The sequence below is a fragment of the Rhamphochromis sp. 'chilingali' genome (genome assembly GCF_963969265.1).
Source record: "Rhamphochromis sp. 'chilingali' genome assembly, chromosome: 12".
In the NCBI taxonomy this organism is placed as follows: Eukaryota; Metazoa; Chordata; class Actinopteri; order Cichliformes; family Cichlidae; genus Rhamphochromis; species Rhamphochromis sp. 'chilingali'.
Window position 1 is genome coordinate 13,305,617 of NC_137939.1, and position 13,580 is coordinate 13,319,196.

The window sequence follows — 13,580 nt, forward strand, 5'->3', positions numbered from 1 at the left end:
TCTATGCTGTGCTATGCAACAATCATCATGAACCAGCATTATTTTCATGTTGCAGGAACAACGCCAACATGGTGGTATCAGCTGTCTTGCTTAACGTCAGAGAAACTGAACTGGACTGAACCTTAACCGCTGGGGCCAAGTATGAGTAATAACTAGAAGAGACAATTTAAAGGGTTTGTAATTTATGCAAAATATTAATAATGCTTAAAAGCCTAGAGGAAGATTTTATCATTTTTTAAAAGACTGTGTAGTTTCTCCTCATTAGCCATGCATTATCTTTGTGATCCAGCCCATGCACATGACCTCAACAACAGAAGCGAGATCTATGAAAAACAAATCAACACAAAAATAACAAAAAAAACCCCAAAACTGCTGTTTTTGTTTGTTTGTACTTGTGTGTAAGTAGTTTGAATTGCTGCTCTGCCTCTACCCTCCACCTTTTTGTTTCAAGGACAGTACTAGAAAACTAGTGCGGGGAAACACTCGCGTACAAACATCAGGTACCAGTTGATGGATCTGAATGTTTTTAACAACAAAGAGGTGTTGACACACTCGTACCTTCCACGGGCAAAAAGTTGCTGTTGACATTTCTGCAAGAATCCATAAAAAAAAAAGAAAACATTGACTTTTCATGTTGTTGTAGTGGAGTAGATTGTAGTGTTTTTGTATTATTTTTTTTTATTGTTTTTTGGGGGATGTGTGACATGACAATCAGAAACTCAACAATGTTTAATAAAACATATTTTACTCTAAATCATTTTAATGGATGAGCTGCATGTCACCAAACAACCATTACGGTTCATTTTTCCCCCTCCGGGCCTGCAGTAATTTTATGGCCAGCTGTAAACTAATGCATTATGTACTTTAATCAAAACAATAGAGCATGTCCTCTCCTTTATCAGGTTACACTAATGTTCAGAAAACAACTGTAAAAAGCATAGGTAACATTTTCCCCCCCCTACTCACAGCTTTATAATAGGTGTTTTAATTTGAGAGGCATGACCCACCTTTCCCCTTGACTGGGAAAACTATCACTGCATTGCTACACTCATCATCACCCACCCCACCGACATGTATAAAATTAATAGTGAGTGCTTCCCTTAATGGGTGTGTGTCTGGCCCAGTGAGAGTAGCAATCCACTCACAAATGACACAGGTTGAAATAAAATTGACACCACAAAAAAATGTAAAGAGGGCTTTTAATATTACTCTGCTTACATACAGCGTTTTTTTTAATCTTTGGTGTTTAAGGTATAACTTTGTGCAAGTTATTGTGGGCAGAATTGATATAAATGTAGCTGAGGTGATTTGCGCGTTTGCTCCTTTTGAACAAAAGTGCGGAACAGTTGTCAGGATTTCATTTTATCTGGAAAAAATCCTTAAACCCTTTCCATTCTGGCGAGCTTGGGGGAGACAGAGCGAGTGTATTGTAGGCGAGACTCAGTCAGATTAAGAATGATTAAGGCTCATCCACTCAGCTCTGCTCGCTGTGGATTCCCACTGCACTTTCTGAAAGAGTGATGGCTGATCTGCACCTGTCAGCTTGAAAAATAAGCGCGTGTGAGCGAGTCTTTGTATCTGTGGGCGTGCAAGCGGGAGTTTGTCTGCCTGTATCTCTGGCTGTGTTTATGCAAGTGTGTGTTTTTCCCCAGGAGATTTACGCCTTCCTGCGTCTGTTTGAGTGTGCCTGTGTGTTTGTGTGTGCTCCCTAAAAAAAAAGTATACTTAGAATGCAACTTTTACCTAAGCTTCTGTTTCCATGTGTGCGTGAACAGCTTTTTATGAATGAAGTCAAATTACTGCGCTGCCTGCTTCATCCTTCTCATCATCTCATTTAGATTGTTAGAATCAAATTTTCTGTGTGTGTGTGTGCGTATGTAATAAACTGTGTTAAACCACAGAGATGTATTTTCTTAATTTTTAATTGATTTCTATATAACTAAAGGATGTTAATGTGTGTGTGCAGTGTGAAGCCACCTCTCTATCGGTTTGCTTTCTTTTGTGTTGTGTGTGTGTGCATGCAGCTGTCTGTGAGGTCAGTGTGTCTGTTGTGGAATGCGGCTGTAAATGAACCACTGTGTCCCCACTGCATGGTGCAGCAGCCCACATGTGCACACACACACACAGAGTCTGACCCACATTCTCTTTATACTCACACAAACACGTCTTTTGGGGGAATTCATGTATGAATCTAGGTTTTGCAGTCCTGGAACAGTTAGATTATCTTATATTAGCCAGTGCCCAGTACCATCCATCCATCCACCCAATTTCTCCGCTTATCCAATTCAGGGTCACAGTGGACCTGTAATAGAGCGAGAGCCGGTGTACACCCTTGGTAGGTCACCAGTCTGTCATATGGCTAACGCATAGAGAACCATTCGTGTTCCCATTCACGACTATGACTAATTTAGAGTCACCATTTCCTCTAACATGTAGGTGTTTGGACTGTTTGAGTCCAGTTTACAAGAAGAGAACCCACAAAAGCACAGGGAGAACATGCAAACTTCACACAGAAAGGTGGATTCGAATCCAGAACTTTCTTGCTGTGAGGCAAATCCAGCAATTTGATTCTGTATTATAATGACAACCAATACAATGCTGGATCTAAATATTTTAGATGTCATGACATATACAGTAGTACTGGTTTTGGCATCATCCATTTGTTTTTTCATACGAAACAAAACACGATATTTATCCGTTTTTTATCCTATGTTTGGTTTCATTTCTGCAATCACAGTTATCATTACTGGCAGATATAGCAGTGGCACGTTGAGAGAAAACAACATTACCAATAAATACTGTTCAGTGAAATACATGGCTAACTCCCTCCCTTCCTACTGGTCTTTCTTTATATCTGTCCATCTGTTGAAAACCAGGAAAGGAGGATGTGAGTCGACTACAGTCTGCAGTATTAGTACTTGTCAATATTACGACTTTTGGAAAATGGATTCCAAATAGAAATCTCCTCACGTTCACAAGTGTGTCCGTCTCCTATCCCTCTTCTCACATCTCCTCCTCTGCTGTCCTTACCTGACCTGTACTGTGACTGTAATTTTGCTACCATCTGTTGCAATAAGCGTGGAGTTTTTTTTTTTTTTTTTTTTTTTTACTTTAAAAGATCCCATCAGATTTTCTAAGCATAGGCTGATTGTGTCTACCTTGACATATCTAAAAGAAAATCAGTTGGTGTGCTCATTTATGATGGCTTACCATTGACTTTTGCATATGACATACCCGTTCACATTGTCAGTACTTTAAGTACTGTCAGGTATTTATTAAGGGGGCTCCCTTATTCACAAGAGGTCACCACAGCAGATGTGTCTACATGTTTGATTTGCCAGAGATTTTATGCCAACTGTCCTTCCTGACACAAACCTCACATTTATCCGGTCTTGGGGCTGAAACTAGGAGTACACAACCGTATGAATCCCTGAGTTTGGCTCTGTGTCTCCTCTTGGAATTAAACCAGGAATCTTCTTTATTAAATACTATCGCTTTGGCATAAAATCTGATTTCACTTCAGAGTGAAATCACTAGCATCTTTTTATTTGCTGCATGGAGCTCGCATTATATTTTATTGTTTAATAATTAATTACATCAAGTCTTAGCAATGCAACTCATTTGGATGAGGCATCTTTCATCATTAATTTCAGCCTCCATATATGAAGTGTAAAATTGACATCAAATGACTTACTTTTTCACAAAAAATGTATATACGAGATTTAAAAAAATACCTTAAACAAGTTCTATTTCTATTGTCCCATACGGGGCAACACCTTAGGATTGCAATGGAAAATTCCCACATTAGCTCTCTTGTGTGTAACCATGGTAAACAGTTTTCTGTTGAGTTTGTGGCCTCAATTTTTTCCAAGTCTCATCCAATCAGAGATGAAAATTAAACCCCCTTGAAAGTCAAAGGGAAACAAAACAGCTGGGTATGTTTTATCCTGTGATTAACAACAGCATGCTGTATTCCACTATTTCTCCTCAGGCCTTCGCTCAAAGTTTCACAAAGGAACTTTACTAAAGAATAGGTGACATTACTGTGGTTACATCATTTATGGGGGAAGGGAACTAGAAAAACTGTGTCCATGGGATAGGAAGTTCTATATTTGACAATACAAACCACCAGACTTATGTAATATTACTGCAGCAATTGTTGTCTTATTCGTCAAATTTAAAGCAGCAGTTGAGATCTGTTAATGTGAATATTAGCATGAGAAACTGTTCAAGAAAAGTCTACTCTTCACTTAGCCCAGACACTGTGGTCTGTGCCCCCCACAAGCCAGAAAAACAGCTCCTCCTGCATCGAAGTGGTTGCCTACTCATGATTTGTGAGTTAGGTTGAACAAAGTCTCTCCTAATTAGGTCCCCTTCAGGTTCTCCAGGTTAAACGTCTTGATTAGCTCCGAACTCTATGAAAGCTAAATTCCAAATAACTTCAGGTGTAAAAGTGAATGAAACTTTTTGGAGTTAGACGTAAACCCCATTTAAACTGTAGCAACCCGATTATGGTGACGTGATTATAAGTTGAAATCCAAACCTCTGGGCTCACATCCTTTAATCAACAAGGTAATAAATGTAGGTCAAGTTTCCAAGCAGCTCAGTCCAACTCCAATGTTTTCTTTCTCTATGGCTCTTTGTCCAGAAAAAAAGTGTTTAAATTGGAAAAGGTATCTGTATAAATGTTTATACTTTGCCTGAGGTTTTCAAAGTTTCATTATGTATGCCTTGTGTACGTATTGTACAGTTCACATATAAGCTGACGCGTGTGGATGACTGTTTGACAAGTAATTAAGATGGACCAGATGCAGAATACGCTCACACATATACAAACAGACTCGCACGAAGCGAGGCCGGCAGGCATGAATGTGAGCTCCATGCTGAAGAAGTGGTGTGTATAAATTTGCTTAAGTGTTTGGCTTAGGTCTGTGGCTGTGTGTGCAATCGATGTGCCAACAGCAATAAATCAACTCGGGGCAGACCTGAATGCCTCAACAGCTTCATCTGACGTGGCAGGTGGGCTTGGGGATAGCCCTGACACAAAAACGTGCACACGTTTAGAGGTGAAGGCCTTTATCAGATGAGATGCTGATCAGCTTCAAAGAATTAATGATGCGATATATCAGGTGATATATCAAGTGCCATATTTTCCTGATTAGAGGTGGCTTTAAATGATGAACAACAAGAACACCAGATAGTATTTTGCGTCACTTTAGAAGCTTGGGCTTTAGTATGGAGTTGCAAATGCCTTTGGCCAGCAGACTCCAGTGATGCACAGGTAGTGTCGATAAACACTCTGTACAAGTTTGTTGGTCTTAAGCTTTTAATTTCCCCAGGTGTGGATGTCCCAGCAAGTTTACCCCAAGGTCAGACTGTGCAATGCTCAGAGAAAATACAAAAAAGCCCCAGAGCTGCACCTCAGGCTCTACCAACTTCACTTTAGCACATTAAATGTTAAAACTAATTTACTGTACAGCATTACCAGGAGATCTAAAAAGAACACAGTAACATAGCTTAGGTTTGCAACGTTACATGTGAACAAACCACCACTTCTGGAACAATGTCCTTTGATTGGGTGCTACTAAAGTGGAGATGTTTGGCCTTAACGCACTGAACTCTGTTTGGTGAAAACCAAATGCAGCATATCAGCCTAACTGCTTTATTACCTACTAAGCACGGTGGTGGAGGTGTAATGATTTGGGCTTGTTTTCCATCCACAGAATCATGAACTCTTCTGTGCTCCAAATTCAGCCAAATTGGGTCAATGGTAGGGCTGGGCCATATTATACCTTTCACAGTAATACCGGTACAATTTTAAGCAATGATAAGAAAATTAAATATCGCGATAGAATATGGGTAAAACGCGCAGGCGCAGTGTTTGTGTTTTCAAACGCTCATACGCACATGGCGGAAAAAGCATGGCAGCGACGGAGAATGAGAAGGGCGAAAGCAGATTGTTGAATGAAACAGATGAACCAGAATTGGTTTGTGAAAATTGCGCAACTTCAGTGGTGTGGAACTGGTTTGGTTTTCGTCCATCACCAAAACACAATTTTTTGTAGAACATGCCACGTCGTGGCAGAAAGCAGAACCAACAAGTCCTCCCTGTAAGAACAGCTGCTTGTTTAAGTGAAAATAAATTGATGGGTTTTTTGCACTAATAGAGTTGTGGAGTTGTAAAGTATTTTGTCTCGTGCCAGTTATATCTTTATCGCAAATTTTCAAATATGTATCATGATAAATATTTTGGGTCATATTGCCCTACCCTAGCCAACAGGACAATGGTTCTAAGCACATCAGCAAATCTACAACATAATGGCTAAAAAAGAAAAGAAACATGGTGCTGCAATGGCTAGGTCAAAGTTCAGACCTCAACCTGACGGAAATGCTGGCAAACATTTCAGTCAGACATGTAAACAGACATGTGCAGCTTAAATCTATAAAATAAGTGCAAAAATCGAAATTGTAAAATTTGTGAAAAATAAACATTCACAAAATACAATAACCATATAAAAGAGTGACAGAGACATGAATTGGGAGGCAACAAAGGAAGAAAAATTGGTTTCACATCAGTTTACTCTGTCGCATTTTTCTTTTATCATTTGTGAATCCATATTCACATTTCTAGCAAACTTACCTCTTAATAACTGCTATTTTCTTCTTTTGATCTAATTCCAACATAAAAGAAAATACTTTCAAATCACTACCTTGTGTTTTTCAGTTCATGCGTTCCTCTTTCCTCTCATCTTTTTGTCCCAGTTTAGTCAAACAGCGCCTGTAATCATCAGCACTCAGCTCCGCTGGCTATTGAAGCAATACGGCCACAGAGTTCACATGTGCTGTGTGGTTTTCACTTATTAATAGAATGTGTAAAGTACATCAGAGAAGGTGAGACAAAAATGTTCAACAATAACCGCACATTCTTATGTTGTCATTTAGTATAGCATGCAAGTCTTCTCCTTTCTCTTAAAGTGTTTGTGTATTATGATAAAGTGCACGCGCGGTGCCTGACTGCATGTGGGAAGGTTCGTTTTATGTCACTTAAGTTTACATGTGTGAGGGTATGCGGCACGATGAAGTCAATGAGGTCTGTGATAGGGTTTAGAAATGCTTTTGACCGCGTACTGTATGTGTGTGTTATATGTTCACATTTTTTTTATGTGTCCAGGATGCTAACAGTGGGTTTATTGTCCTGATGGGACAGGCAACAGCATCGTCATCTGGGCCACTGTAATCATGGCTGGGCAGGAGATGAAAGACACTATTGACAAGAAGTGTCTGAGAGAAGAGAGAGAGAGGGAGAGGAATGTAATGAAAGGGAGAAATAAGGAACAGCGGCAGAAACAGGAGACGAGAATAGTTTGCTGTCCAAACTCCATTATGAAACAAGCCTTCGCTTTGTTCTCTGCATGAACTAATGAAAAGAAAATTGAACAGTACTGTATGTGGTTAGCCTTTGAACCGCTATTTTGTTTTTGTGCTGGTTAGTCTGACAGACATTGCATATCCATATCCATACCCCTCATTGGTTTGAGGGCTACAGTTATAATGCTCCAAGCTTGGGATCTAAACTGGCCTCATCTTGGGTTTTCTCTGACATTGCTTGGAGGGGTTGTGCTCAGTTACCTGCTAATGCTAGCATTAGCTAGCTAGTGTGGTTAGCAAAGCAACCGTGTGATTCACTGTGATTTTAATAAGATAGCTAGCAAAAAAGTAGTAATAAAAATAATGGATGTGTTGTGAAATACACGCGACTCAAATTTCAACTTATTAAGTTGACCTTAAAGAACTTTCTTGGATGTAAGGCAAATTTTAATGGTTTGTTAGCATGACCCCATGACCGCCACAAAGTTTTATCAGAACTCAAAACATTTTGAGCTACCTTGATCAATTTTAAACTGATCAATTACATTAAAATTTAATCTCCTACAATTTGAATGAATAGGGAAAATATCTATAGAGACCAAATTGATTTTTCTAGCAGGCTGAAACCATGTTGGGGTTTGCTTTGAAGTTGTTTTGTTTGTTTGTTTGTTTTTGGTAGAACGTTTAAACTTCTCCTTTTGGAACAAACCTCAGTTGACCAGTTGAAGAACTTCGCAATTTTTTTTAAAACTTCTGCTGTTGTTTCATTTTGCAGTTTGCTTGTACTTTGTGCGGCCATGAATTGTCACTTTTCCTATCACTTCTGTGCTTTTTGCAGGGTTTTGATATGTCACTTATATTTTGTATGAGCACAGTGTTGCTGGGGCAACATGGATTTTTTTTACAGCATCCCGTTTGACCACTATGACAAAACTGGCAGTAAGCTGACTCTGCAGTGCCGTCAAGCACTACAAGCGTATCCCTTCTTGAACTGCACCAATCATTTCCAGTGAAGTTACACAGAGAGGAAGAGGAAAGCTCTAAAATGGTGGCTTCAGGGTTTGTTAACTTGTAGACATGGATACTTTTTTGCCCAAATAAAAGGCTTTTTATTCACATAGCAAAAAGAGGTTGCCTATAGCCAAATGAATTAGCGCTTATATGCCAAAATCTTTTTGGTTAGAAAAATGCTTCATCTTCAAATCAACCAAGTCAATTTCACCTTCATGAAATTGACTTGGTTGATGTGGTGCAGCTTGCAGGCGCGCCCTGTCCAGGATGTGCTGTGTCTCCGGCCCTGTCCAGTGTCACCTTGGTAGGCTCCAGTGCAAAGTGCATTTTGGGATAATCTCAAGCTTCCCATGACCCTAAACCATAAAAGTGAATATAAAATGAAAGTAATGGAATATAGATGAATGGTCCATCCGCTTTTCTCTTTCCTTACTATTTTCCCTAGTTTTCATTTATAGCAATCTTTCCAGTCATCTCCACTTCCACTGGTATGAAGCCAAATAGCTTTCACTTCTCTCCCTCTCATCGTCTCTTCTGCTTTATCTGCTTTGACCAGTTCCTCCCTCCGCCTTTCTTTTTCAGAAGGCAGGCTGCCTGTATTTCTCTGCTCTGTTTCCCTGTAGTAAATATACTTTAGGACTCTCATGCAGCTCTGCTTGTAATTTATGGGTGTTTACCTGCTATCACACATCAGTGGTTGGCCCTGGGTATGTGTGTGTTTTAGTTTAGGTTTTTTTGTATACGTATAGCAAGCTACCTCTTCTATATGTCTGCTTATGAGCACATCTACAGGTTTTGAGGTGTTTGTGTATTTATGTGTGTGAAAGTGCACCCTGTCCGCTGAATCCTTTAATACCTCCAGACAATCAATAAGCAGAAGAGCAATGCTCAGCCCCTGTCTTCTTTTAAAAGATGCACTCCACCGAGTGGTGCGAGCCAAGAGTCGAGAAGTCAATAAAACAAAGCCGATAGTGCCCTCATTTGTATTTTTTCTTTTTTTGGTTTCTGCTTTCAGCATCTGGTCCTCAGAGTCTGAGTCAGAGTAATATTTAGTGGCTTGTCATTTTGATGTATTCAAATGAATAATTGTTGGCAGTTCTCTGGAAGTGTACAACTATATATTGACAGTTTTCGTTGTTTTTCCTTTTTTTGCAGGGCTGGTGGCAGACAAAGCTGAGGATCAGGAGATGAGGTTATAGAAACGACAGCAGAGACAGGAGGAATAAAGGACGAGGGAAGCCAGTTGCTCGGAAACTCCTCTTTTGCATCTTTTGCACCCCGCGCTCCTCTAAGGCGTTGACTGACCCTGTAAAGGATTACACATTCACACCCCCCTCCCCTCTTCACCACCATGTCTTCCCACCTTAACCCTCCCCTTCTCATCCTCCCCATCCTCTTCCTTGTACTTCCTCTCTCCATCGCTTCTACCTCTACTACTCCTTCCGCATCCCCCTTTCTCTCCTTCTCCCCTCCTGAAGGAGGCCTGACACATTTGGTGGTCAACAACAAAACCGGCGAGGTCTACTTGGGTGCCGTCAACTGGATCTATAAGCTCTCCAGCAACCTCACCAAGCTACGAAGCCACGTCACCGGCCCTGTCACAGACAACCCTCGCTGTTACCCTCCACCTGGTGTACAGTCCTGCCCCCACGAGCTGGTGCAGACCTCTAATGTCAATAAACTCCTTCTGCTCGATGCTGCCCACAACCGCTTGATTGCATGTGGAAGTACTTCCCAGGGAATATGCCAGTTCCTGCGTCTGGATGATTTGTTCAAGCTGGGCGAACCCCACCATCGCAAAGAGCATTATCTATCCAGTGTGGCTGAGGCGGGCACCATGTCGGGCGTCGTGATTTCCCCGGATATTTTTGGAGGCGGAGGGAAGCTCTTTGTCGGCACTCCTATCGATGGCAAGTCTGAGTACTTCCCCACGCTGTCTAGCCGCAAGCTGATGTCCAACGAGGAAAACGCTGACATGTTCAGCTTCGTGTACCAGGATGAGTTTGTCTCTTCCCAGCTCAAGATTCCCTCAGACACGCTCTCAAAGTTCCCCGCGTTCGACATTTACTACATCTACGGCTTCAACAGCGAGCAGTTTGTGTACTACCTCACCTTACAGCTCGACACCCAGCTCACTTCCCCAGATGCGGCCAGCGAGCAGTTCTTCACCTCTAAGATCGTCCGCCTGTGTGTTGACGATCCCAAGTTCTACTCCTACGTTGAGTTCCCTATTGGCTGCACCAAGGACGGAGTGGAGTACCGCCTGGTTCAGGATGCTTATTTAGCCCGGCCGGGGAGCCGGTTGGCACGTTCGCTTGGTATTCAGGAGCACGAGGAGGTTCTATTTACTGTGTTTGCGCAGGGTCAGAAGAACAGAGCCAAGCCGCCGAAGGAGTCAGCTTTGTGCCTGTTCACAATGAGGCAGATAAAGGAGAAGATTAAAGAGAGGATTCAGTCGTGCTACAGAGGAGAGGGGAAACTCTCCCTGCCCTGGCTGCTCAACAAGGAGCTGGCCTGCATCAACTCGGTGAGTGTTTGAGACAGTAACTCCCAGAAGTGTTTTCTTTCCTTGTGATCATCCGTACCTGTGTGGATTGTTTCCTCCTATGATTGTGCAACCTTGAATTTAGCATTTTTTAACCCCGGAAAAGGAAAAATTATGTCTTTTTTATTGTTTTTGTGAAGCTTGGTTACAGCTTTTATTTGTTGATAGCCTTTCATTACCTCGCACCTTTCCCAAAGCACTGAAGTGATCACAGATTCAGGTTGTGCCAATACCAGCCGTGTCTGAGAAGGTTCTGTCCAGTCATTGAAGCAATTTTAATAGATTAATTAGAGGTTTTTCATCATCAACACATGATCATAGTGAGGCATCTACTTGGAAAAGTTGGTAGAGCCAACAACCTGAAAACACACCTTTAGTGGGCGTGAGAGAGGTAGGCAGTGAGGTAAACCACTGTAAGCCATGTGAGTAAATAGAGTCTTTAACTTAACAACTCATTATGCATCTATAGTTATTATAAGTGCTTTTGGATTCTTGTTATCGTAGTATTTAAAGTCTCAGTATCATGTCAAAGGGGCCAGGTTACTGCTTTTCCAGAAAAAGGGAGATCCATACTCCTCTCCTCTTCTTAGTGAGAACCAGATATCTACTTAGTGGGTAAAAAAAGAATGTCAGCATATCCTCAGACATGGCAAAGTGATGTTTTCCATTTTGGTTAGGGCAATCAAAGTGTAGGCGCAATTCCACATTTTGTGCCACATGGAATAAATGTTATTATAAGAACAGCATTTTAACATAGTGGGAGAATGTGTTTACATGATCTTTTTAAGAAAGAAGCTGTTTGTTCTAAAGCAGAACATCCAGTCTACCTGCAGCACAGTAGCCAAACTTCCATAAAGTGTCTAATGATCCATGTGAAGGTACCAGATGTGGAACTAAAATACCTAAATTAGAATAAATTGACTTCTGGTTGTCAAGTGCCGAGAGAAGTACCAACACGGGCATGAGCTAGAGGGATCAAAACTTTCATGCATCCCAAATTAGTTTTTAATTTTGTTAAAATGTCCCCATATTTCTTTAGTCTGAGCACACAACAGCTGTCTTGCTGAGATTTTGTGTTGTTGTTTTTTTCTAATAATTTCATCTACAGGTAGTGGATGGCTTGTCTTTGCTCATACTCATAGATGAGCTGGCCTAAGGGTGTCTTAGAGACACAAGTGTGTGTGTGTAAGTGTGTGTGTGCTTCACCTGCTCCTGTCACCCACATGTCACACACACTCACAGCCCAGTATCCTCATGAATAATTCACCTGGTCTCACCTTCTGTTATTTAGTCGGTGCTCCATAACACCCTGCCATAAATCTCTGAACTACTCTCCACCTCTCTGTCTCCATTTCCTCTTCCCCTCTCTTCTATTCCATCTTCTCTTTCGCTCCTACGTCTTTACTCTAGTCCCATCATTAGCATAAGGGCTTCTTTCATTTGCTAACCCCGCTCTCCCTCTGCTTCTTCTTTTATCTTCTTCTTTCTTATTCTGCTCCGCAACTCTTCTTCTTGACCTTTTTTCTTTGTCTTTAATTTTTGACCTGTAACCCCCCCACTTTCCCCTTTTTTTTTTGCAATCTTGTTTCTTTTGGTTGCCTTTAGCTTCTTCTGTCTCATTCCCCTTTTTCTCAAGCCTTTGCTCTTTCACCATCTCTTTCTGCCCTCTCCTTGACTTTCCTCTGAGTGATGAGGTATAGAGTGACTTAGTGTGTAAAGCCAGAGTCTGGATGTGATCTGAAAATACAATGCGGATAGAACAGATGATGCAGCGATAAAGGGGAGGAGAGTGATGAAGAATGACAGAAAGTCGGAGTGGTGGGTTTTATGGAAGGTGGGGGCATGGACTGCTAGGAAGGAAGACAAAAAAGGAGGTAGCAAAGACAGAAGAGAAGGTGTGAAGAAAAGTGTGACCGAAGCCTGGTCGTAGAGGACAGGAATTAATTAAAAAATGTTAGAGATAAAGGAAGGCAGAAGACGTAGAAAGCTAACTAGCAGATCTTTTTAGCTACACTAGCAGCTCTAGATGTGTCAGTCAGTCAGTCCAATTATGGAAAAACTGCTGGATGCATTGCCAAAAAATGTGCAAACATTTGTGGTCATTCAAGAATATAGTCTTCAGTGATCCTCTGATCTTACTGTAAGCAGATAAAATAAATAAATAAATATATTCATTTAGAATTGGAAGAAAACCTTCATAAACGCCCTGTTGAATTCTTATTCAGTCCCATATTCAGATTAACGCAGACTGCATTCCCATCAGCCCTATCTGTAATTTTTGGGAAAGGTTAATTAGCAGGTATTAGCTAAACATGTTATTCTGCGACTTTTGACATAGTGCACATTATAGGTGGCAATCATTAGCACTGCAAAACTGTTGGCAGTCCCATAAGTATTTTCTGTGCTTTTTGAGAATGGCTAATTAATAAGTGTAAGCTTGCTAAACATGTTAAACTGTAATTGCTAACGTGGTCAATTACAAGCATTACTTTTGCAGCATTGTTACAGTAAACATGTAAGCTCACAAGGCCATTGTGAGTTTACTGTATAGGTGCGCGATTATGCTAATGAGCATACAGTCACACGATCGTCCTTTATGGCCATCTGTCGTTCTCCCCGCTATCGATCAAGGTTGTGTTGGTGGAGCTCGCTCTGG

At 41.1% G+C, this 13,580-nt stretch overlaps 1 protein-coding gene across 2 annotated transcripts in view; it reads left to right on the forward strand.

Moving 5' to 3' along the window:
- Positions 1-13,580, forward strand: part of LOC308407873 (plexin-A1-like) — a 338,220-nt gene that overhangs the window by 35,826 nt on the left and 288,814 nt on the right. For both annotated transcript variants that reach the window (XM_080899801.1, XM_080899802.1), the window contains exon 2: positions 9,535-10,906. In XM_080899801.1, coding sequence (XP_080755927.1) covers positions 9,731-10,906 — 1,176 coding nt within the window. In that variant the 5' untranslated portion in view covers positions 9,535-9,730. The remainder of the gene's footprint in view (positions 1-9,534; positions 10,907-13,580) is intronic.